Raw genomic sequence first — 24,421 nt, forward strand, 5'->3', positions numbered from 1 at the left:
GCTCCTTCACAGCTGCTGATGTTCCTGAGTGTTATCCCTGACTACTGGTATCTCAGATATTCTGCTGCAACTTGAACAGCAACTTCACCAATAACCTACACTCTCTTCAGGGACTCCGATCCTGCTACGTGGTGACAAGCCTCAACTTCTCTCCATAAACATTTTAGTCTTGGGGCTTCACTACAACTGAGTCTGCCCCTTCAACAGCAATCTCTTCTGGTCTCTCACAGTGCCTAGGGGCAGCTGTTCTCCATAACTCCACCAAGCTTTCAAAATCAGTACCGCCCGGATACCAGGTGATTCTTACACATTACTGAGCTTAGATGCCAGCATGAGTTGTAGTCTTGGCCTTTTCTGGACAACAGCTTCTATGGGCTTCCCTGAGGAAATATTCCCAGGAAATTTTACCTCAGTGATGCTGGTCTCTTAATCACTGATAATTTCTCAGCTCCAGCTAACCATGATTGGTTGTCCAAGTGAAGCAAAGGTTTCACTTTAGTGGTTCTGTTATCTTCCTAACCACAACTGATTCTTCAACTCCAGCTGCCCAGATTCTTAATCCAAAGTACTGAACCACCCCAACAGAGTCTTTAAAGTTCTCTCAAACTTCCTTCTGGAACTTCACAGGCCAGGCCTCCGAGTTGTCTTTTCTACTCTTAGCATTCTTGTCTTCTATACTCTCTAGAACAGCTCACTGAACTCATAGCACCCAAGACCTCTTCCAGCCTAAAGTTCCAAACTCCTTCCACAAAACTTAAAAACCAACATGGTCTTAGCAATAGTCCATGCTCTGGTATAGCCTCTGTCTTAGTTAGGGGTTGTTTCTATTGTTGTGATAGAACACCATGACCAAAAGTAGCTTGGGGAGGGAAGGATTTGTCTCAGTTCACAGCTTTCAGATCACACACTCCAACATGGAGGGAAATCAGGGTGGGAACCCAAGGCAGGAACATGGAGGTAGGACCGAGGCAAAAGTCATTGAGAAATTATGCTTGCTAGCTTGATCATCATGGCTTGCTCAGCCCTGCTTCTTATACAGCTTTGGACCACTTGCCCAGGGGTGGCTCTGCCCTGCCCCCATGGTCAGCACTTGGCCAGGTAAGCCATCTTCTCAGCCCCCAGCTTTGCCTACATTCTAAATTAGATTGTCCTTTTTTGTTTTGTTTTCAGGATAGGGTCTCAGTATGTAGCCCTGGCTGTCTTGGAACTCTGTAGATCAGGCTGGCCTCAAACTCAGAGATCCTGCCTCTGCCTCTTGGGTGCTAGGACTCATCAAGTCTGACAGGTTGTCTTTTTTTATTTTTTGAGTTATTTGAATAATTTACATATTCTGGACACAAATCTCTTATCAAGATACTTGACTTTCAAATCTTTTCTTGCCCTTTTGTAGACTAGTTTTTACAAGTTCTTCATAGTATCCTAAGAGCAGTGATTCTCAACCTGTGGGTCAAGATCCCTGTGGGCATCGTGCATCATATCCTGCATGTCAGATATTTACATTAGGATTTGTAGCAGTAGGGAAATTACAGTTAATGAAGAAACAATGAAGTAACTTTATGGTTGGGGTCACCACAACATGAGGAACTGTATTAAAAAGTCTCAGCATTAGAAAGGTTGGGAACCACTACATTAGAGACTCATAATTCTTAAATTTTGATGAGGTTTCATTGATCTGTTTTCTGATTTTTAGAGCTTTGGGTTACATTTAGGCCTTTGATATATCTTATGCTAATTCATGTATCTGGGATGAGGGAGGGAACTAAATTCATCCTTCTGCATATGGACATCCAGTTGTACCACATCATTTGCTGAAAATACCATTTGATGGGAGATGTTATTCTGTATATGTTTCTTTTATTGGTTGATGAATGAAGCACTGATTGGCCAGGCAGGAAGATAGGTGGGGCTAGGAGACAAGGAGAATTCTGGGAAATGGAGGCAGTAGTCAGTCGCCATGTAGTGGAGGAAGGAGTAAAGTCAGAACCCTTCTCCAGTAAGATAAGACCACATGAAAATACTTAGATTAATAGAAATGGCTTAATAATTAAGGCAGAGCTAGCCAATAATAAGTCCAAGCCATCAGCCAACAGTTTCATAGTTAATATAGCGTCTGTGTGTTTATTTGGGAGCTCAAGGGCGGCAGGACCCAGCCAGGACAAAGAACCTATCTTTATAACCATTACCTTCGCTGTTGAATGGTCTTGGTACTCTTGTCAAAAACAAACATTGTAAACATCAGGTTGTATTTCTGGGCTCAACTTTATTCTGCTGGTGTGTCTCTCTTTATGCATCTATCTTGGATACCCTAGCTTTGTAGCAAGGTTGGAAGTTTGAGTATGTGACTCCTTAAGCTTTTCAAGATTGTTGGTTTACCCTTGGTCCCTTAAAATTTCTAGGTGAATTTTAGGATCAACTTGCCAACTTCAAGAAAAAAAAAATCAGTTGTAAAATTCACAATTTTGTACCTCTTAACCATTTGCAAGTCTCGTCACCTGCCATTTCTTTATTCAGGCCCGATGCCTTTCTTGATAATGTGTAGTTTTCAAAGTACAGGTCCTTGTTTTGCTAAGCTTATTCCTAAGTGTTTTACTCATTGTCATGCTATCATAAATGAAATATTTTATTAACTTTTGGGTTTTTTTTCTGTGCTAGTGTGCAGAACTTGGATTCTGCATGTTGATGTTTCCTGAAAACTTACTTACTAGTTCTAATAGTGTGTGAGTGTGCATGTGTGTGTGGGGGGGTGTATGTGTGTGCCTCTGTGTGTATGTGTGTGTTTTTCTTAGAATTTTCTATGTCCATGATCATATCCTTTGCAAATAGTTTTACTTCCTTTGTTAACCTAGAAACTTTTTATTTTTTGCTTTGACTACATCTCATAACATAGAGCAGACATTTTTGTCTTTTGTTGGTCTCACGGGGAAACACTCAGACACTGACAAGTGTGTATGTTGCCAGCTACTGGATTTTGGAACTGTCCCTTACTAGGGTGAAGGACTTCCTTTCTATTGCTGATTTGTCAAATGCTTGCTTTTCTTATGAAGAGATGTAGGGTTTTGTCGACCCAACATCTTTCTGTATTGTTGAAATGATCATTTTTTTTTGTCTTTTATTCTTATGACACATGGCCTTGATTTATTTTCATTTGTTGGAAAGCATTTGTGCACTATTTATGCTATTGTTAAAACTGTGGGTTAGGAATGCAAGTTATTGGCAAAGAACTTATATACCATGTAGAGAGTTCAGATCTCAGCAAACCAAGGTAAACAAAGCAAAACCTTTTACACTGGGACATAAAAGTTATTCTAACTGTGTAACGGAAAACCTACCCAACACAAAATAGATTATATTGTTTGAGGTAGAACAATGCCCATTTTTCTGCATAGTTTTTTGAATGATTTAAGAATTAAGAATGTCACCAGGTGGTGGTGGCTCATGACTTTAGTCCCAGCACTCAGGAGGTGGAGACAGGAGGATCTCTGTGAGTTCAAGGCCAGCCTGGTCTACAGAGCCAGTTGCCAGTTACACAGAGAAACCCTGTCTTGAAAAACAACAGCAACAACAAAACAACAAAACAAATTAAAAACTACAAGAATTAAGAATGTCCATTTTATTACTTTTTTAAATTAAATTCTTTCCCTATATCCCCACTAAACTAATAGAAAGGTGAAGTCATAGTAGAACAGAGAAGTTTGTGACACCAAGATGAAACATTAATAATAAATGTTAATTTAGTAAATGAAAATGTTCATAAAGCTGATTCAAAACAGAAAGAAAGAAAGAAAGAAAGAAAAAAAGAAAGAAAGAAAAGCAACAACAAAACGCAGAAATAAATAGGGCCAGGATTCCATAAAACTGGGAGAATTCCTGCCAGCTCTTCAGGGATCTTTCTGCCATCTGTGACCAGGATGTAGGGGTATCCAAAAGGTTTGCAAGCGATTAGAAGTGACTAACAAAAATTGTTGCCTGTTTAGAACAATTCTTTTGTATGCATTTATTTCTAAACTATAGAGTGATGATTCCAGTATTAAAATGAAAATTATGTTAAACACAAATCACTTATTTTTGTGTTTAAGGAAAAGTGAGTCGTTAGTAGCTTGCATGGTTTTGTTTGGTTGCTTGTTTTCCTTTGAGGCAGTCTAACTATGTAGTCTTGGCTGACCTGGAAAATGCAACTTCTCTGTAGCCCAGGGGAGTCTTGAATGTACCATAATCTCCTGCCTCAGCCTGCCAAATACTAGAATTATAAAGGAAGCTTATAGTATGCAGTATTTAAAAATTGGCATATGTTAGGGAATAGGATATTCTACAGTAAATATTGGGGGGAAATGTGTTTCTATGTTTTTTAGAAAACAAAAGAATACTATTATGCACAGCTGAATCTTTGGATTTCTGAGAATTTATCATCTTGTGTTCCCCTACACTTGGGCCTGGCTCTTTCGGGAAATCCATTGTTAACACCAATTTCATCAATTCATGGTGAAGGTCATTCAGAAATAGTTAGGCCAACAGAACATTATTAAACATTTAAAATTACTTTCATGAATCCCATAGCCAGATGTAGCCATGCTTCTGAAATCAGGCAGCCCCTACACTTGCAAGGCAGCCTCCCTGGCCTGGAGCTGCCTTCTCTCCAGAGATGCTTCCCCTGCCATTAACCTCCTTCAAAAGGACAGTTTACATCATAGAAAACACTGAGTCCAGATTTTCTAAATTGTAGGTGACATCAGATTTCATCTTTATCTGTTTCTCTTCTTACTCTAATGAAAATGTACTTGTCAGGCTTCTAATAACTTCCCTGGTTAAGTAAGCCAGAGGCTTTTGGACTTTAGAGGCTTAGCCTACACCCAGACAAATCCAAAGTGGTACCAGATCATGTTAGTGCAAATCTTTAGTGCAGGGAGGAATGATATTTCCATAGATTATTTTATCATATTACCGACGCATTATGGTATGTCTACAAATCTGAAAGCGTGAATTATGAGTGGATAGGCTTTTAAAGACCTACCTGGGGTTGGAGAGATGGCTCAGCAGTTAAAAGCATTGGCTGCTCTTCCAGAGGTACTGAGTTCAATTCCCAACAACCACATGGTGGCTCACAACTATCTGTAATGGGATCTGATTCCCTCTGCTAGTGTGCATGAAGACAGAACACTCATATACATAAAATAAATAAAAATAACAAAGAATTAAAAATGCAATAGTCTCTCTGGGCTGTGTTATTATTCTATTGAATGCAGCATTTTTTTATTTGTCCCTCATAGCCTGTCCATGAAGCCTGTGATTGTTAGTATCTGTTTTTCTTTTAGCATAGGTAAACTGAGACAGAATTAAACATCCGGGTGTGACTTCCAGCCCTGGCTTCTTGTCTGTCTTTAGTTTTGCAAACTGTAGCAAGTGCTGGCCTTGGTGTAGACTCTAAAACTTGTCTGTGGATGGCATTCAGTTGTACATGGAGGTATTTCTTGCATTATCATAAATGCTAATGTATGTGTTGTTTGACTGTTTGCTTTCTTTCTAGAAGAAGTATGGCAGAACTTGCTGAGCCAGAAGGACCGGTAGATTGGAAAGAAAGATGCGTAGCTCTGGAGTCTCAACTCATGAAATTCCGAGTTCAAGCAAGCAAGATCCGAGAGCTCTTAGCAGAGAAAGTAAGCTTCTCCCCCAAACTTTCGCTACTGTCAGTGCTGGGTCCCTGTTTTATGTTTTGTTTATGTTTTATGTTTTGTTTATGTTTTGTTATTTATTTTATGTATATGGTGCATATAGAGCCTGTATGCCAGGAGAGTAGATCAGATGGTTGTGAGCCACCATGTGGTTGCTGGGAATTGAACTCAGGACCTCTGGAAGAGCAGCCAGTGCTCTTAACCTCTGAGCCATCTCTCCAGCCCCATGGGTCCCTGTTTTATACATGTTAGGTAATTCCATTACTCCTGGAGTCAAACATTCTAAAAATAATGAATATAGTTTAGCGCTGATGAAGTATTTGAAGCCACATTTGACATATTCTTCAGCCAAATATGGGACAAACAAAACAGAACAAAACATTTATTTGTGAACACTGGGAATATTACATGTTTGATGAAGACAGGGTTCGTTCATTACAGAGAGAAAGCTATAATTTATCTGACTTACAAAGGAATGTAATAGCATTTTGCTCTGCTTTCTGTTGAAGGATGTAATTTAAGCCAGCTATGGTGCCACCTGCTTGCTATCCCAGCATTTAGACAAGAGGCTAGCCTGAGCTACACAGGAAGAAATAATTTTAAAATAATTATAGATGTATTTAAAAGTATGCACCTGCCTTCTACAAATTATATGTTGAAAAATTATCATTTGAGCTGGAATTGAATTCAGTGTAGTCACAGTCTTCCATTAATAGTTATAGTAATGTAATTAGAATTTTTATCACAGTGATTGTTTTATATATCTATATCTACTTATATCTCTATATCTGTCTATATTCCATTTATATATATATATATATATATATATACTTATATCTATATCTATCTCTATATGTCTCTATCTACTCTATCTATATCTACATGTGTCACAGTTATCTCTGTAAACAAAACAGCCCATGTCTCTAATTCCTGGGAACTTGGATTCTAGACTAATATCCTGTTAGTTTCCTTTCTAATACTATGATGAATACCATGATCAAAAGCAACTTGGGGAGGAAAGGATTTATTTGGCAATTGGGGCTGGATCACACTCCATCAGTGAAGGAAGTCAGGGCAGGAACTCAAGCAGAAGCCAAGGCTGGAACCATAGAAGAATGCCACACTGGTTTGCTTTCATCCTCAATTTCAGCTACATTTGCTGCATTTACCAGGACCAACTGCCCAGGGTGGCACTGCCCACAGTTACCTTCGGCCCACACACTAATCAAAAAGCATGAAAATGTCCCCACAGGCCAATCTGAGACTTGAGACTCCCTCTTCCCAGACCCGTCTACGTTTATGTCATGTTGAGAGAGACAAATCAGCACAGATACCTATGTGCCACATGTGACTATGGAACATTTCCACCAGACTAGTTCAATCGGAAGAATGTTGCAAATGTAAAATACGCTGTGAGGTTCAATTTTTTTTTTCTGGAAAGATAAAACAGTTCAGCAATAATTATTATATTGACTGTGTGTACTGGTTGGTTTTGTGTGTCAGCTTGACAAATTAGAGTCATCAGAGAGGAAAAAGCCTCAGTTGAGGAAATGTCTCTGTGAGATCCAGCTGTAAGGCATTTTAGTGGGGCCATCTCTGGGCTGGTGGTCCTGGGTTCTGTAAGAAAGCAGGCTGAGCAAGCCATGGGAAGCAAGCCAGTAAGCAACTCCCCTCCGTGGCCTCTGCATCAGCTCCTGCCTCTGGTGTCCTGCCCTGTTTGAGTTCGTCCTGACTTCTTCAGTGATGGACAGCAGTATGGGAGGATAAGGCAAATAAACCCTTTCCTCCCCAACTTGCTTTTTGGTCATGGTGTTTCATCAAAGCTATAAAAACCCTAAGACAACGTATCAACAGTATTTTGGGTATTGAGTTACATGAGCAATATTATATAATTCTTTTTGCTTTTTTTTATTGTATGTTCTAGAGAGTTTAAAATCAACACATGTTTCTCATATTTCTAGACAGATGGATGAGTGATATCCCTGGTAACTAACCAGAAGGATTTACAGGTGTTGTTTTAAACTCTAGTTCACATTCTTTTGGGATAGGAACTGGTCCTTGTGTCACTTCGCCATAAAAGCCTTATATCCTTCTTTCCTATTGGCCAAGAATTCCTTGGAAGTGTCCTAGTAAAATCCAGTAGAACATCACTTTATTTGAGCCTCCCTATATTTCATTCTTAGCTTCTTTTAGGTAGAGACACTAAAGTGACTCTGCCCAGCCTGCTCCACAGTGACCCAGTGCTAGGCACTGTGGGATGACTTGTCAGCGTTAAAGTGGTCTATTTGTTAATTTTAGGATAAGATCTTATTAAAGCTTGAAAAGACTCCAGTTTGCTAAGGGAAGCTTAACTCAAAGCTGATTGTCATCCATGGGGTGTTATGTTTTTCTTCCCTTCAGTATAAAAATCATTTCTCGTGTTGAAAGGTGATTTTTCTAGTGTTTTCTATGACCCCAACCACTGAGACACTGATTTTTTAATTATTATCATTTAATATTTTTTCTTATTTCACATATTGATCCCAGATCCCTCTCCTTTCCATCCTCCCATGTTCCCCACCGACCCTCCCCATCCCATCCCCCATCTACTCCCCAGGGAGAGTGAGGCATTCCATGAGGGATCATCAAAGTCTGTCAAGTCATTTGGAGCAGGGCTTAGGCCCTGCCCTGAAGACATTAATTCTTATGTAGCTGTATCAGTTATTCCCCTGTGACTAACTTTTTTGATTATTGATCTGTATGCTATTTTATTTACTCTTTTCAGTGAATGAGCGTTAAAAGGAGCATTGGTTCAAAATTGCTGTGGCTTCTTCTCTTCTTCCTCCTCTCTTTTATAACTCTGGATTTAGGCCTTTAGAAGGTCTAAGAGATGGAGTCACTCATGTGTATTTTACATGTTGGAAAATGACTATGTGTGCCAATTACTCATGGTTTCCTAGTAAACACTCTCAACATTAAAATGAAAGACTTTCACTGTGTTTTTTCTTACATTCCATTATGAAGTATTTTTTCCTCAGGTTTAAAAAATATTTTGCTATTCGTCTATATTTTAATGAAAATGCCAAATTTCTTGACTTATCATGTGTTAAATATTTTATAGATATAATATACTAAATTAATCTAACAACTTGTGAACTTATGGATTTTATTATCAATTAGAAAGCTAGTGCTTAGTATGTATCCTAAGTTATTTATATATTTAACCTTCCCAGTAATATTGTGAGGTAGATACTAATATTTTCCATGTTGTCACAAGGGGCTAATTGGGTACAAAAAGTTATTTAGCTTGCCCAAGTTCATACCAAGAAGAAAGTGATGAAACCAACTTTTAAACCCAGATTTTCTGTCTTTGAAGCCTAAAGAGATTTGTATGTCACCCCATGTTGCTTCCTCTGGTCTATCTGCCCACTCACCTGTACTTTCTTCTATCCCATCATGCAACAAAGCAATCCATCACTGTGTGTTAGTTGTATATTTGTTTGCAGTAATGACCATTTGTGTAACAGTACATATTTTTCAAAGCAAGCCCTATTGCATTGTTGGTAAGTGCCAGATCGAGTCAAACGTTGCATTCCTGAGATGTGGCGGGTCCCACCTACACCCTTGGCTTTGTGTTGGGACCAACAAACTCAGAGTCCAACCACCGCCCCCTCCCCCCGCCCCTGCTCCCATCGCCATAGTTCTCCACACCTTCTTCCCACATGGGTGTAGCCCCAAGGCTAAAGATTCTTGAGAGAATATTAATTTGTTTCTTTAGCTGTTAGTCAGAAACTGTAGCCAGGTCTCTCCTGGAACAGTTCTGGTTCTTAGCTTTGTTTTATTGGCTGTGGCACAGAAACAGCCAACTCTGAGTGCTAACTGTGGTTCCCAAGCTTTTAAAACTGTGGCCTAAAGCTAGTTTAAACCCCACAGGAACTATATGGGGGTAATTGCCATTGTCTCTAAGCTATAGATCATAACACTGGGGCTTAGAATAAACGATCTTTCACTGTTACTACACAGCTAACAAACGGCAGAGTTGCCATCGAATCATGCACCTTTTTATTTTGGTCAGCAGGCAGCTAATGGGGTATTTGGTGCAAAGAGAAAACCCACTATTGCCTTCTCCCCTCTTCTCCATCCTCCCCCTTCCCTGTTGTGTTGAGGGCCTTGTACTGTTGTTAGTTCAGAGTTCTGCCACTGAGCTAAGTCCCTAGCCTCTCTTGTATCTCTGTGAATAGATTATTCTTGTTAATTGCAGGAAGACTTGAATTTTTGTTGGTCTGTTTTGGGTTTTCAAGACAGGGTTTCTCTGTGTAACAGCTCTGGCTGTCCTGGAACTCCTTTGCAGATCATGCTGGCCTTGAACTCACAGAGATCTGCCTGCTCTGCCTCCTGAGTGTTGGGATTAAAGGTGTGTGACACCATTGCCTGGCATATTTCTGAATTTTATTTTTAAAAAGGAAATACTATGACATGGTGGCTGAGTATTTTTTATAATTAAATATTTATTTCACATATATAAGTGAATAGAATATGTGATTTTTTTTTCTTAAAGAGAGTCTTTTTGCACCTATTTTTTAAAATCACAGTTTTCAAGTAACTTAGATTATTGAGGCTTGTGAAGAAAAAAGGTCTTATTGAAGTCCTGGGCAAGTGCTGCTGTAAATGGGAGAGGTCTTTAAAGGAATTTAAGGAATGGTGTTGGAAATATCCTTAGTATGCCAAATATAAACTCTTCAGGGAAGCTGAGATATAAGTAGTCCCCTCCTTTACAAGTTAGTGTTCTGAGGCAGGGAGGGGAGAGGACAAGTTCCCTTTTAAGTCAAAGTGAAACGTTACTTTCCATGAATTAGTTTCTCAGTGAAAAAGGAATAGAAACTATGAAGCAGTTTTTCCTTTGGACATCACCATGGTAACTGACTCCTACCCTGACCTGATGTGGCTTCAGCATCTAGAATCTCCTGATTCTTGGCCTTCCTTTCATGAATGTTGTCCCCCGGAGGCAGTTCAGGACTTTCTTCCAGGACTGGAGTCCCTGGACATCAGAGCGTGTGTTTCCTTCTCATAACGATCCAGGACAGTCCTGCCAGAAATCTATTTAAATAAGACATCCATCCGCTTACTCTCTTAGCCCACCTAAGGGTGCACAATGACTACTGGGAATTCCACATATAACAGTGAGACCTTGTAGGTTATTTTAAATGTCACTTGTGGGGGTTGTTGGCTGAAGGTAATACTATAAGAAAAAAAAAATAAAAGTGTTTAGTGATAGTTTTTCATGGGTTATCCATGGGAAAATCCATAAAAGGCCCTGCTGGAGAATTGTGTCCACATTATTCTGCTGAATTCCCACAGAATTAGTCTGTGGGACAATTTTATTTGTTTCCAGAGCCCATAACAGAGAGGATCACTGAGTATTTGTGTGGTGGTGTTGTGATCCAAGTTCAATGGCAAATTCTTGTCTGCTGATTGTTGCTAAGTTCACTACGACTTAGAACATTTTCTGAGTAATAAATCAACCACAAAGCTTAGACTTTGATGCCAGTTTATAAAATGTTTAGCTGTATTTTTAGTAAAACTTTCTCTGGGTCAAATGATCATTTCATACTGACTTATCATGTGTTGGGTGGACTTGGACTAAGGATTACATTATAGTTTACATCATGAAAGTAAAATGTATTGTGAGTGCACCCTGTGAGTTTTAAGCATTCTGCAAAGTTATTTCCCAGCTAAAGGACTATGAAAAAAAAAAATACTCAAAATGAAAGTATTGCCTGTTGGTTTGCTGGTGTGTTTGAACTGGCTTTAAAGTGCTCTATGTTTTTATTGAAGAGACTTAATGTATGTGTTTGCATTAATGCAATGTGAAATGTTAGGTACCTATGGTTAGTCATTTAAATTATGAGTAGTATAGCAATTTCCTTTTGTAAAACTATATTCTCAACTTTAAATCTTATTGAAAATTTGACCATTCCCTTTGTTCAGTGCATTTGTTCAGCAAACATTTCTTAAGTTTTATTAGTTAACATCATCATCTTTGCCTCAATTATTATTGTGTAAATATACACAGTAGAGAGGGTCAAGGGAGAAGACAGAGTGCTAAAACTATTAGATTTTAAATGTAAGCACATTGGGTTGTATCTCTATCCCTCTATTCTTTCTGTGATAAGTTTCCATGAAAATATACCACTTGAAATTCTTCCCATTGGGAAGATGGCTGTTAATAAATCACTTGCTGTGCAAGTATGAAGACCAGAATTTGGATTCCCAGCATCTGTATAAAAGTTGTGGGTGGGGACACCAGAGACAGACATATCCTTGGAGCTCACTGACCAACAGTCTAGCCAATCAGTGAGCTCTAAGTTCAATAAGAGACCCTGTTTAAAAAAATAAGATGGGGAACAATTGAGGAAGTCTCACACACACACACACACACACACACACACACACACACACACACACACACTTATACAAACAAGCACATATACCGCACACACTTAATTCTCCCTATTAAGCCTATTGCTATGATTGAAGGTTACTTTATTGGTCATGTTTCTGTTGCTGTGATAAAACATCATGACCAAAGGCAACTTAGGGAAGAAAGTTTATTTGGCTTATGGTTCCAGTGGTATAAGAACTTTATGGTGGCATGGAGTCATAGCAACAAGCAACAGGCTTGGTGGCAGGGACAGGAAGCTAAGAGCTCATGAAGAAGAGAGAGTGAACTTCAAGTAGAGAGCAGCTCTAAGTTTTCAAAGCCTGCTCTCAGTGATAGGCAACCTTCAGGAAGACCATACCTCCCAAGCCTACCCAAACAGCAACTCTAACTGGAGACTAAGTGCTCAAGTATTCAAGACAACGAGGGCCATTTCTCACTCAAGCCAACACAGAGTTCCTAGAGGCAAGTGCCAATGCTTTCCAGTTACAATCTTGGTGGTTTTCTGTTTGGACTGGTTTTCCTATGGTTCTGTATTACTACTCTGCATGGTGTTGGTAGTTTATGTGCTGCTGTGGTTCAATAAAGAACACTAGGGAATTGGAATATAAAGACCAAAGGCCAACACCATTACTGACAAGAAGCATAATTCTGCACAAAGAAGACTCATTTAAACACAATTCCCTATATTTTAGTAGGGACAATTTCTGCTTTGCACGTTAGCTCAGAAATGACATATTTGGAGCTTCTTGGTTCTTAAACATTACTAACATTTCTTAAACATTCCCTTAATTATCTTTCTTTCCTCTGAGATTATTTTCTCTTTCTACAGTTGTTTTTTTTTTTTTTTTTTTTTTTTTTTTTTTTTTCTGAGATGCAAGCTTTTCTCACGTGTTGGCTGATCTTTGGTGGTCTGTTTACATTTAAGAATGGGACATCTGTGAACTTGTCTGGCAGCTGTGTATACATGGCTGTTGGCTGGTCCACTATCAACTTTGTTTTCTGGAAAGTGGGTAGGAGACTGCTGAGAGATCGTAAATGTTACAGTTGTTGAATGAATACACTCCAAACAATTTATTCAAGTTGGTAAGGGAAGAAAGTTGTTAGTGTTTTACAGGAAATACTTAGTTGATGGACATTTGGCATATGGGAATAAGCAGGATATCTAAGCAGCCACACATCTCCCTCTAATAGCCCCTGTTTCTCAGCATGATACATGTTCCCCTCCAGGTCTTTGCAGGGTTTTAAGGAGTTGTCGGCCTTCAGAAAGAGTGGGTCAGGACCCTCAAAAGCTTGCTCTTGGCTGTGCTTTCCATCATCGTGCATCACACTTTCAGGGACAAAGAAAGAGGTTACTAAGTCTTTCAAGCTTCTCAAAGGCAAGAATTAGAAGATAATGGAACAGAATTCTCTTCTAAAACCTACTATGCATTTTGGGGTTGGGGAGCGGTATTCAAGACAGGGTTTCTTGGTATAGCTTTGGAGCCTGTCCTGGAACTAGCTCTTGTAGATCAGGCTGGTCTCGAATTCACGGAGATCCACTTGCCTCTGCCTCCCCAAGTGCTGGGATTAAAGGCATGCTCCACCACCACCCGGCAGACCACCATGCATTTTTAAATTTAAAAAATTGGTGTGTGTGCATATGTGCGTGTGTGTTTGCACACATGGGCAACACACATGCATGTACCATGGCACATGCGTAGAGGTCAGAAGACAGCTTGCAGCAGTCACTTATCATGTGATACCTGGGGACAGACTTCACTGTGAAGTCCATTCATCTGCTGAGCCACCCCTCCCCAAATTATGAATTTCATTTGAGAGTTAATAAGGATGTTTTTAATGTACAAAATGTACATTAATGTAACTTCCTGCGGGATCTTAGGAGAAGGTATTCCATTTGAAGCAAGAAGTAAATTTCCCTCAGGAAGACAGGGAGGGTATGAAAAGCAGGCAATCTTGGGTAGAAGAAAATTGAAGGGTCTTCCTCTCAAGAAGACAGATGGGCCTGGGCAGTTGGTAACTGTAGTCTGTGTTTCTTTCCAGCCTGGTCCTACAGCCTATTGGCCCCAAAAATGCACACCCTTATTTTAATTATACATTGATTGGCTAATTCCTCTCAATTATTAACCCATTTCTATTAAAATATGTATTGCCATGAGGCTATGGTTTACCCACATTCTGGCATGTCACACCTTCGTTGGCTACGTGGTATCTCTCTCTTGATATTTCTCACTCTTCCTCTTCCCAGAATTCTCCTCATCTGGTAGCCCAGCCTATATCCCTGCCTGGCTCCTGGCCAATCAGTGTTTTATTCATCAACCAATAAAAGAAACGTATATACAGAAGAACATCCCCCATCACGTAGTGGTTCATACTGGCATGCCAGAGGTGCTGAGTGTGGCTTCAAGAGAAATGGGTAGAATGCCAAGACAGGAGTAAACTCCTGGAGCAATAACTGAGTCAGTGGTGGGAATTTGGAATGTGGCTATTGGAAAGTGCTTCTTAAAAAAACTGCATAAAGGAACAAGACATTTAGTTCTAAGAGGAAAGTGTAGTAAAGGTTTGTCCCCATGGCTAATATGCAGCTGAGCTTCCTATTGGTCACATGAGTGATGCATGTTGTGGGTCCCATGCACAGCAGCATTAATAAGGATCTTGAAGTATACTTTTAAGTAAGGGATGCTAAGAAGATGCAGAGGAATAGGAGATGTGAAGGACATCTAGATTGATGGCAAGGAGACAAAGGTGCTAATTTTCATTTTTCCATTGAGTAAACAAGTAGGACATCATTTTAAAAAGGGAAGGCCCACAGAAAGCATGCTATTTAGAACATGAAGGCAGATATGAAAAGAATTTTCTAAAAGTGTCCACTGCATTAATAAATCTTTTGGATTTAATTGATGCATTTGTATATTTATAACTTGGATAAAAGTAAACAGAAAAGCCACGTTGTGAAGTAAATGAATTGTTTAATCATTTGACAGAAAATCTGAACAGGACAGTATTTTAGAGCAGTGGTTCTCTTGGAGGTCAACTGACCTTTTCATAGGGGTCACCTAAGATCAGCTGAAAATGCAGGTATTTACATTACGATTCATAACAATAGCAAAATTACAGTTAGAAGTAGCAATGAGAATATCTTTATGGTTGGGGATCAGCACAACATGAGGGACTGTATTAAAGGGTGGCAGCATCAGGAAGACTAAGAACCACTGCCTTGGAAATTATTATTTAAACACAATCATTTATTTTGAGTTATAAGAATATTTGAACAGAAATAAAACCTTGTGTGACGTAGTTTTATCATCACACACACACACACACACGCATACACACTCACACACACACAGATTTCTCCCAGGTTTGTAGGGATAGAACCCAGGATCTTGCAATTGGTAAACATTTGCTCTACCACTAAACTTTACCCCAGCCCTTCCATATATGTTTTGATGTTGGCACATGTGGCATTATGATTGCTAGGTTTTCTTGAATTATTTTTTGAATGGTTCTATTTATAATTGCCCCTATTTATTACTCATAAAACTTTGGCACAAGAATCTCTATTATTTGACATTGCCTTTAATGTCCTTGCTATGTTTCCCATCCTTTTATTTTCAACACCTTTGACACTTTTTATTTATTTGAGACAGGCTTTTTCTATATGCTGGCTGTCATGGAACTTACTATGTGGAGTGGCTAGTCTCGAACTCACAGAGATCTGCCTGCATCTTCTGAGTGTTGGGGTTAAAAGCATGTGCCACCGTTCCTGGCCCATGATACTTAAAGTATTATCTTGAAGTGTCTCTTTAGATATATTTGAAATTATTACATTTATGCCTTGTTTTTCTTTATCACCCTCTACTCTGGTCCTTTCTCACCCTGTGGCGGTTATGGATGGTCTAGTTAAGTGACTACTCATATTGCTGATGAGCCTCCTATTCCATTTTAGTAAATACCTAAAATAACTGGCTTGGAAAGAGATTGCCATTGAACTCTTTGTTATGGAAGTTCTGGTCCATTGCTGGTTCTCTTGCTATCTGGCCTGGATGAGGCACACATAGCTGGAGATTGTGGAAAGCCAAATGACTCCCCTCATGGCTAGAGAGCAAATAGAAGGAAGAGCAAGTGACCAAGGTCCCCTCATCCCTCCCAAGGGCATACCACAGTTATGTAAAGACCTCCCTTAAGGCCCCACCTCCTGAAGTCTTGACTATAAAGGTCCTTTAGTGCCATCCTGGAGAGCAAATTTGTATAATATGGACCTTTAGGGGATACTTAAGACCCAAACAGCATCATTTAAAGCTCAACGCCTTAATTAAACTCCAACAACTAGCAGCATAAATGATAAATTGAGGAATTGGAGTGTGACAAGGGACTTTGGGGAGCTGACTGATGATTAACTAAGAATCTGGTGTGGTAGGGGGGCTGGTGAGGGAAGGAGAGGGGATCCAGTGTGGTAGGAAAACTCCAAGGAGCTAAAGAAACCGTTAGGATGACCAGCAGCCACTTGTCTTCCAGAAAGCGCTCTTCAGGAACTGAATGTATTTCCAGAACAGAGACTGGCTCTTGGAATTTCGGAATTTGGAAATGAGAAGATGCTGAATGTTTAAACCCATTCAAAACCATAGAATGGAAAGATGCCAGGCAAAGAGAAAGACTTCAGCTGTCCTGTCTTGTCCTTGGGAGAACTAGTAGTTTTTTCAGTGTTACCACAAAACCATTGGCTTTGAAAGGTGGGGGTGGGGTAGGGTTTGGTAGAACCACATTGGGTAGGATGAGTAATACAACTGTAGATCTTTCTTTTGGAGAATAATTCACCCACAGCAACTCACTGTGTAACGAGTACGGTTTTTCCCTGCCACCACGCCAGCCCCAAATAATACACAGAGACTCTGTATTTGATACAATGCTGTTGGCCCGGTTACTTTTTTCTTATCGGCTAGCTCTTTCTTAATTATTAACCCATTTCTATGTATTTCCGTGTGGTCTTACCGAGAGCGGAGGAATGGCAGTTCTGTTCTCTCCAGGCTCTCCATGCTGACCCCTCCTTACTACTTCCTCTTCCTCCTTGTCTCCTAGTCCCTCCTATCTTCCTTTCCTATTGGCCAACAGTGCTTTATTATTAACCAGTATGAGAAACATATACATAATGGCATCTCCCATCATCACTGGGCTACCATGGCTTTGCAAGAGCAGACTGTGTATGTGTGTATGCCTGTGGGTATGTGTACAAGTATGTGTGTGTTCATGTGTGTGTGCCCGCCCACATGCATGTGGATGGCAGAGATCAACATCAGCTATCAGCTTTCTTTATCACCTTCCATCTCTTTTTTGAACTGGCCTCTTCATTCAATCTGGAACTCACCAGTTCTGTTACTATCTGGCCAACAAAGTCTGGGAAGCCTCCTTTCTCTGCCTCCCCAGGTGACACACCCAGTTTTTATGTGGATGCTAGGGTATCTGAACTCAGGTGCTCACCCTTGCACGGCAAGCACTTTATTCACTGAGACATCTCCTTAGCATTGGCACAAAAAGGAAAAAGTACAGATTATCTCTCAAGAAAACTCTTTAGGGCTGGAGAGATGCTCCAGTGGTCAAGGGCTGGAGAGATGGTTCAGTGGTCAAGAGCCCTTACTTGTCTGTCAGAGGATACTGATTTGGTACCCAGCACTCCAGTCAAGAAGCTCATGACTTCTTGTCACTCCAGTTCTATGGGATCCAATATCCTCTGGCCTCTGTGGACACCTACATGCATGTGGTGCACATAAGCTCACACATATAAATAAGTAAATAAATAAATAAACAAATAAATAAATTCTTAATAAAGAACAGAAAAGTGCAAAGCAGCTAGTCACTAGCTCTTACTATTTCAGATGAAAGGGCTTATCCTGTCTTAACGAGCTCTCACCATGCCTTTCCTCAGCAGGGCTTTAGCATCCTGAGACTTCAGTGTCTTCCTATCCTCAATGTGGCTGGAGAATGAATGCCTGATACTGACTACTCAGGACCCTGTTCCTATCTTTTATACCCCTATAGTGCTGGGATTAAAGGTGTGTGATCCCAGGTGCTGAAATCACCTTTGTATGAGCTGTTTCTTTTCAGAACTGGATCAATCTTGTGTAGGTCGGGTGGCCTTGGACTCACAGAGATTAGTCTACTTCGTAATCCTGAGTCCTAAAATTAAAAGTGTGTCTCACCACCTCCTAGCTTCTAGCTGCTGGGATTAAAGGTGTGTATCATCACTGCCTGGTTTCTGTAACTTGAGGCTGACTTTGGTTTCTGAATCTTCAGGCAAGCTTTAATAAATCATAAATATCTCCACACTATTTGCAATTGGTACACACTGGCAAAGGGAAAAATAAGTTTTCTCCAGTGGAGTGTTACTGGGTATATCAGTGACACTTCAGGGCATGCCACATGCCTAGCAATATTGGCAAACACAAAAAATACATCCTTTTTTTCTTTTTTTTTTTTTTCTTCTGTTTCATTTTGTTTTGGCTTTTTTTGTTTGTATGTTTGTTTGTTTGTTTTGTCATGTTCTTTTTCTTGTTCGTTTTGATTTTTGTTGTTTTGGTGCTTGGTTATTTGGTTGTGTGGGGAGGTAGTTAGGATTTGTAAGAGAGGAAAGATCATGATGAAAATGAATTGTATGAGAAATATTTTTGAGAAAAATTTTAAGTAAAAAAGTTCAAAAAAGGGGGAAAACAGCACACACAGCTCTCAATACAATTATTTGGGGGGACCTGTGTGTATACAGTTTACAGAATGGTGAGTTGGGAAAAACTTGGTGATTTTCATGATTGTACTTGAAACTGAGACAGTAGTTTCTCTATGTCACACGTAAGAACTGAGAGCTAAGAGAAAACAGCATGCCAAGGAGTTGCATGTCAGGGTGAGGGTAGCTTCTCTTGGAATGATGACCAGAAGTTAAAACGTACTGTAGGACTCAGGCATTGTCTTTACAGATCTCTGATCTATACCACTCAGTAGGATAACCGTGGGTTTCAGATCTCTGATCTATACCACTCAGTAGGATAACCGTGGGTTTCAGTGTGATAGTGCTGCATAAAATGGAGGGAAAGGCTATTTCATCACTTAGTGGCTTTATCAATCTGAGCATTCTTCTGAGTGTGTATGTGGTGTTGCGTGTTTGCATCTGTGTGTGTGTGTGCCTGCATGCCTGTGCCTGTATGGTGTCTGTGTCTAGTTGTGTGTGCGTGTCTGTGTGTCTGTCTGTGTTTGGATATGTGTGTGTCTATGCGTGTGCCTGTGCATTTGTGTAGGTAGTTCATATGAGTACAAGTCCTGAGGCCACTGGATTCATATCCCCTTGGAGCTTGAGTGACAGAAGGTTGTGAACCATCTGACTGGGTATTAGGAATCACACTCAGCTCTTCTATAAGAGCAGTATGTGCTTAACCACTGAGCAATATTTCCAGTCCTACAAATATATTTTTTATCAATTAAAAAAGATTTATTCATGATACTATTGGTCATCCTTAGAACTGCATTTGCCATTTAATGGGGCCACTCATTTGGCAGATAAACTAGAACTGGGACTCGGCAAAGATGCTGACATGACAGCCAAGTCTGGGATGTTTAAAATACACACACCCGACACCTTAGTTGAAAGGAGCGGAATAACTAGACACTGTCTGTCCAAGATACATGCATCTCCCCATATTGTTCTCTATAGGAAAGTAGCTGCATCTTTTCTCATGGTGATCCAGGAGTCTAAAACCAGGTCACAGCTGCAAATCTCCAGGTCAAGCCTCAGTAGTGCTCTAATGGAGCCAGTTGCCCAGCAACCAACGTTAAAGGGAGAAAGTACACATGAACTAGGACCAACTGGACCACCTTCTGAATACAAACTTGTTTCTGTCTGTTGAGAAGCTGGATTTCTTTTCATCTTGAGGTTTCCTCATCTAGTCTATGCTGAACATCACTGAATGTTGAGAAGAGGAACCCATCTTCTAGGAAGATAAGTTGTCCCTACATGTATTCTATGCCCATAGCAAGTAGGCAGAGTGGCTTGGGTGCGCCAAGTTGTCTTTGATGTTATCTATGTGTTTTTAAAATGTAAGGTTCATCACTACATTGTCTTCCTCCTCCAATACCTGCACTTGTTTCTACATTTAAAAGTGGACCATGCATACATAATATGAATTATCGTAAAGTAATCCAGTATCATTTCTTCCTCATGAGCAAGGAACTTCATATTCGGCTCCTTATTGAATACTTTTTGAACTTTTCTTAGACGATTGTCCTGAATTTTCATTTCACCTTTGGAAAAATAGAGCATGAAATTTTAAAATTATTATATATGGCCTAGGACATGACTGTCGTGTGTGAGCATGTTGCTTCCTACCTTAGCTTCTTTTCTTACCCCACATTACTCTGAAGTCCCATCTGCATGTATAATTGGTCATCTCTATTTTTACCATCCTGTGCATTGAAATTTACTTTCTTATGTTGCACATTTTCTCTTCTTCTGGTCTCAGAGTAGTTTCTTAAATCTTCTCTTACTTAATCTCTTTCATGTTAACAGTTCACTCCAAACTTAAATACGCTGTAGACATTTATTATCTTGCAGAGTTTCTCAGTGTTAGAAGTCGTGGGAGTCATTTAGCGAATCTCTCTGGCATAGCTGAGTCAGCATGTTGGCCTAGTGAGCTGGCAGTTTGACCGGAGCCAGAAGGTCTAAAATTGTTCACTCAAATGATTGTTGGAAAGTTGGTATTGGTAGGAGGCCTCAGCTGCTAAGCATAGAGACTCCTCAGCAGGGCTACCTGAGAACACAGACATTAGTCCAAGGGAGTTCAAGGTGGAAGACACGGTGTCTTTTGTGACATAGCCTCAGAAGTCACAGTCCATCATTCCAACAGTAACCTGTCGTCATAAGGGTTAGCCCCAGTTAGTGAAGGAAGGGACTAGATGACCACAAGGTGAGGACCTTTGAGGGCTGTGTGAATTATTTTGCTACTCATTTATTCTTACTTAATTTCTCCCTACTTTTAAAAATTCTTGTTCTCCTAATAATATATTCTATACCCACTTGATCTCTGACTACCCTAAAACATAGTCTGAGGTTCCTCACACAATATTCCAATGTTTACCTTGGTCTAAAATGGTCTCATGAACATTGATTTTTAACTTTTTTAATTTATTCTCTCATATATTAGCTGGCTTTCTCCATGTTTTCTTTCTGTGTTTTAGAATTTGATTAAATATTTGGTATTTAAATTGGGGGCTTAGATTGATTTACATATGGTAAAAATAAACAGCCCATCCGAATAAGGATGAGAAATTTGTCATTGTTTTATATATTTGGATTTGATCTATTGGTACTTTATTAAGGACTTCTGACCTTGTATTCATGAAGATAGTAGTCTGATCTTTGGATGTGGCCACAACTGGCCTTATAAAGTATACTGGGAAGCAGTATCATCTTGGAAGAGGGTTTTTTTGAGTTTGTAGTCATCTTTTTTTTTTACATTTTTAATTTTTTTAAAAAATAAAGTTGGCTAAGGACTTAAAATAATGTTCATTCTGTTTAATGTAATGAATACCATTGTAGTCATTCTTATACACATCTTTAATTGAACTCACTAGCAAGGCTATATAATCTTGGAGTTTTCCTTTTGTAAGGCTTTACATAGTATGATGCCATTTCTTAGATACAAGGCCATTATGTTAACATTTCTCTTTGAAATATCGTTGCTATTTTATGCCCTTAAAAGAGATCACATGTTTCATCCAAGTTGCTCAATTATTGTTGCTCATGACATTTCTGTTCCCCCTAAGTTTCTTTGGGACCCTCTTTGAATTCCTGACATCAATCATTTCTCTCTCTCTCTCTCTCTCTCTCTCTCTCTCTCTCTCCCAGGAATTTATTACTGTATTGTTCTTTTTAATGAACAGATCTTGGCTTTATCATTATTTTTCCCTTTTCTATCTCTCCTGCAATCTTTATCAGCTTTTTCCTTTTTTATTGGCTTCAGTGTTTACTTTGCTCTTCGTAACTGGTTAACTTAGTTTGCTCAGGCTCCTGGCTGTAAATCTTATTGGTGATCTCACAAAGATAATTGTGACCTCTTAATAATCAATGGCATCATCCCACTGTTGTAATTTTTTTTTTTTTTTTTTTGTTTTTTTCAAGACAGGATTTCTCTATGTAGTTTTGTAGACCAGGCTGTCCTCGAACTCAGAGATCCACGTGCCTCCTGAGTGCTGTGATTAATGTGTGCCACCACTGCCAGGCCATGGTTGTAATAAAAAAAAAAAAAAAAAAAAAAAAAAAAGCCATGTGACAAGAGTTCAATCAGAGGGTTATTTTTTTTTAATTAGGGAAGAGGGTCATAAAAAGGGGGAGAAGGGAGAAAGGGGATGGGGAGACCGGCCTCTGGGGACAAGATGGGTGGGAAGAGAGAGGAAAGGGGGGGGGAGAGGAACAGACAGAGAGGGGAGAAAGAGAAAAGGATAGGAAGTGGGCAGAGCCCTTTTAAAAGGGAACATACTGAATACACAGAGGTAGTACTCTGTCAGAACTAGTTTCAGAGGTTTCCATCCGTCATGGTGTGGAAATGTTGAGCATCAGAGTCTCACATCATGATGGTCAGGAAGCATTGGAAAGGGAAAACAGGAAGGAACCCAGGGAAGAAAATACTGGCCTCCAAGACTCATGCCATCCTGCAGTGACTGACTTCCTCCAGCTAGACCTACTTCTTCCTTTTATCAACTCAGAATAATGCCATGGTAATCATGATCCCACCAGAGGCTTAATCTGTTCTTTAGATCAGAGGCTTTCTGATCTGACGTCTCTGGAAATAACTTTGCAGACACAAGAGTGCTTTACTGTTATCCTAGGCATTTCTTAGTCCAGTCAGATTAGCCATCAGAATTAGCCATCATGGCCATTCTTGAAATACACATAGAATTTACAGATCTTTGTCATTTCATTAATAATTTATAAGACTCAATGTCTACAGTGTATGAACATTTGTGCTAGGTATATAACTGTAGAAGCTGGATTCTGCCCTTCCTGTTAATACAAAGTAAATACTTTCAAATAATTCTGTGTGTGTGTGTGCGTGTGTGCGTGTGTGCACGTGTTTGTGTAAGTGCAGATGGATGTGTGCTACAGTGGTTAGGTGGAGGTGTCTGTCCCTGTTTCCCATCTTTTCTGAGGTGGAGTGCCTTGTTCACTTTAGGGTATACCAGGCTTCCCAGCCTATGAGTTTATGGATGTTGTCCATTCTGCCTTCCATCTTGCCCTAGGAGCACTGTGCCCAGCTTTACATGGATACTGGGGACCTGAACATAGGCCTTTACTCTTACATAGCAATACCCACCAAGCCATCTACAGAATCCAAATGTCTCTCAAGGAAAAAAAAAAATCATACACGATATTTATAAGTCTCTGCAGAAATTTTTCTTTTTCTTTCACTAGCAAAATTTGACTAACAAGGTTTGTGAATTTGTTTCTCCTTGAAGTCTAGTGAATACCTTTAAAAAGTGGGTTAAGGCAACAGAGGTATAAACGTTGCTCTGAAAATGGATCACAGTTAGCATAGAGATGACAGTTGTCAGCATAGTTCCAGTGGAACTTGCCAGGTGTCTAGTAGTAGAGATGTTTTGGTAATGAAACTTTCTGACATACTTAAGAAATATGTGCTTGTCCAATTGTGTATGTACAGTATATTCCTAATTAAACAAAAACTCAGCAAAATGCATTTAAGTTCATTTAATGTTTGAAACATTTTCACAAAAAGTAAAGATGATTTAAGGTCCAGAGGATGCCCTTGAGAGATAGCTATAAACATGTCCAAATATTTACTCAATCTCAATCCCTGTAACATACTGCCTTTTAGAAAGTGCTGTCATTTGGATCCTTAAATTACAACATGTGATGACAACAGATATTCCATACCTTTATTATGCATATGAAGTAGATAACTGGTACACGGTACAAGATTCATGGGACTGGCTCAGATATAGATAAATATAATTTTATTTGGGAAGAAATCATTTACACTCGATGTAGATGACCGCCGCAAGTTCCTACTCCTAGGATCCATGCCGGCTGCCCTCCATGACCTGATCGGGAGCAAGAGAGAGCAAGCCTGTCACAGACCCCAGACCAAATACCACACGCTTCCATACGTAACTGTGACCATGTCCAAATGGGCATGGTCAGAGCCACAGGTGCAGCTGGGTGGATTTCTCACTACATGCATACAACTATAATATGAACTATCTGGGTAATTTGAATTTTTCTAATGGGTACATGAATAAAACGAGAAAGAGATGAAATAAATTTTAAAGGTGTATTTTATTT

The 24,421-nt window shown here is 39.7% G+C and overlaps 1 protein-coding gene across 2 annotated transcripts in view; it reads left to right on the forward strand.

Moving 5' to 3' along the window:
- Window positions 1–24,421, forward strand: part of Plekhh2 (pleckstrin homology, MyTH4 and FERM domain containing H2) — a 91,567-nt gene that overhangs the window by 3,664 nt on the left and 63,482 nt on the right. For both annotated transcript variants that reach the window (XM_051175186.1, XM_051175188.1), the window contains exon 2: window positions 5,522–5,651. In XM_051175186.1, the coding sequence (XP_051031143.1) occupies window positions 5,529–5,651 (123 nt within the window). In that variant the 5' untranslated portion in view covers window positions 5,522–5,528. The remainder of the gene's footprint in view (window positions 1–5,521; window positions 5,652–24,421) is intronic.

This window comes from Phodopus roborovskii, unplaced genomic scaffold (assembly GCF_943737965.1).
Source record: "Phodopus roborovskii unplaced genomic scaffold, PHOROB, whole genome shotgun sequence".
Lineage (NCBI taxonomy): Eukaryota > Metazoa > Chordata > Mammalia > Rodentia > Cricetidae > Phodopus > Phodopus roborovskii.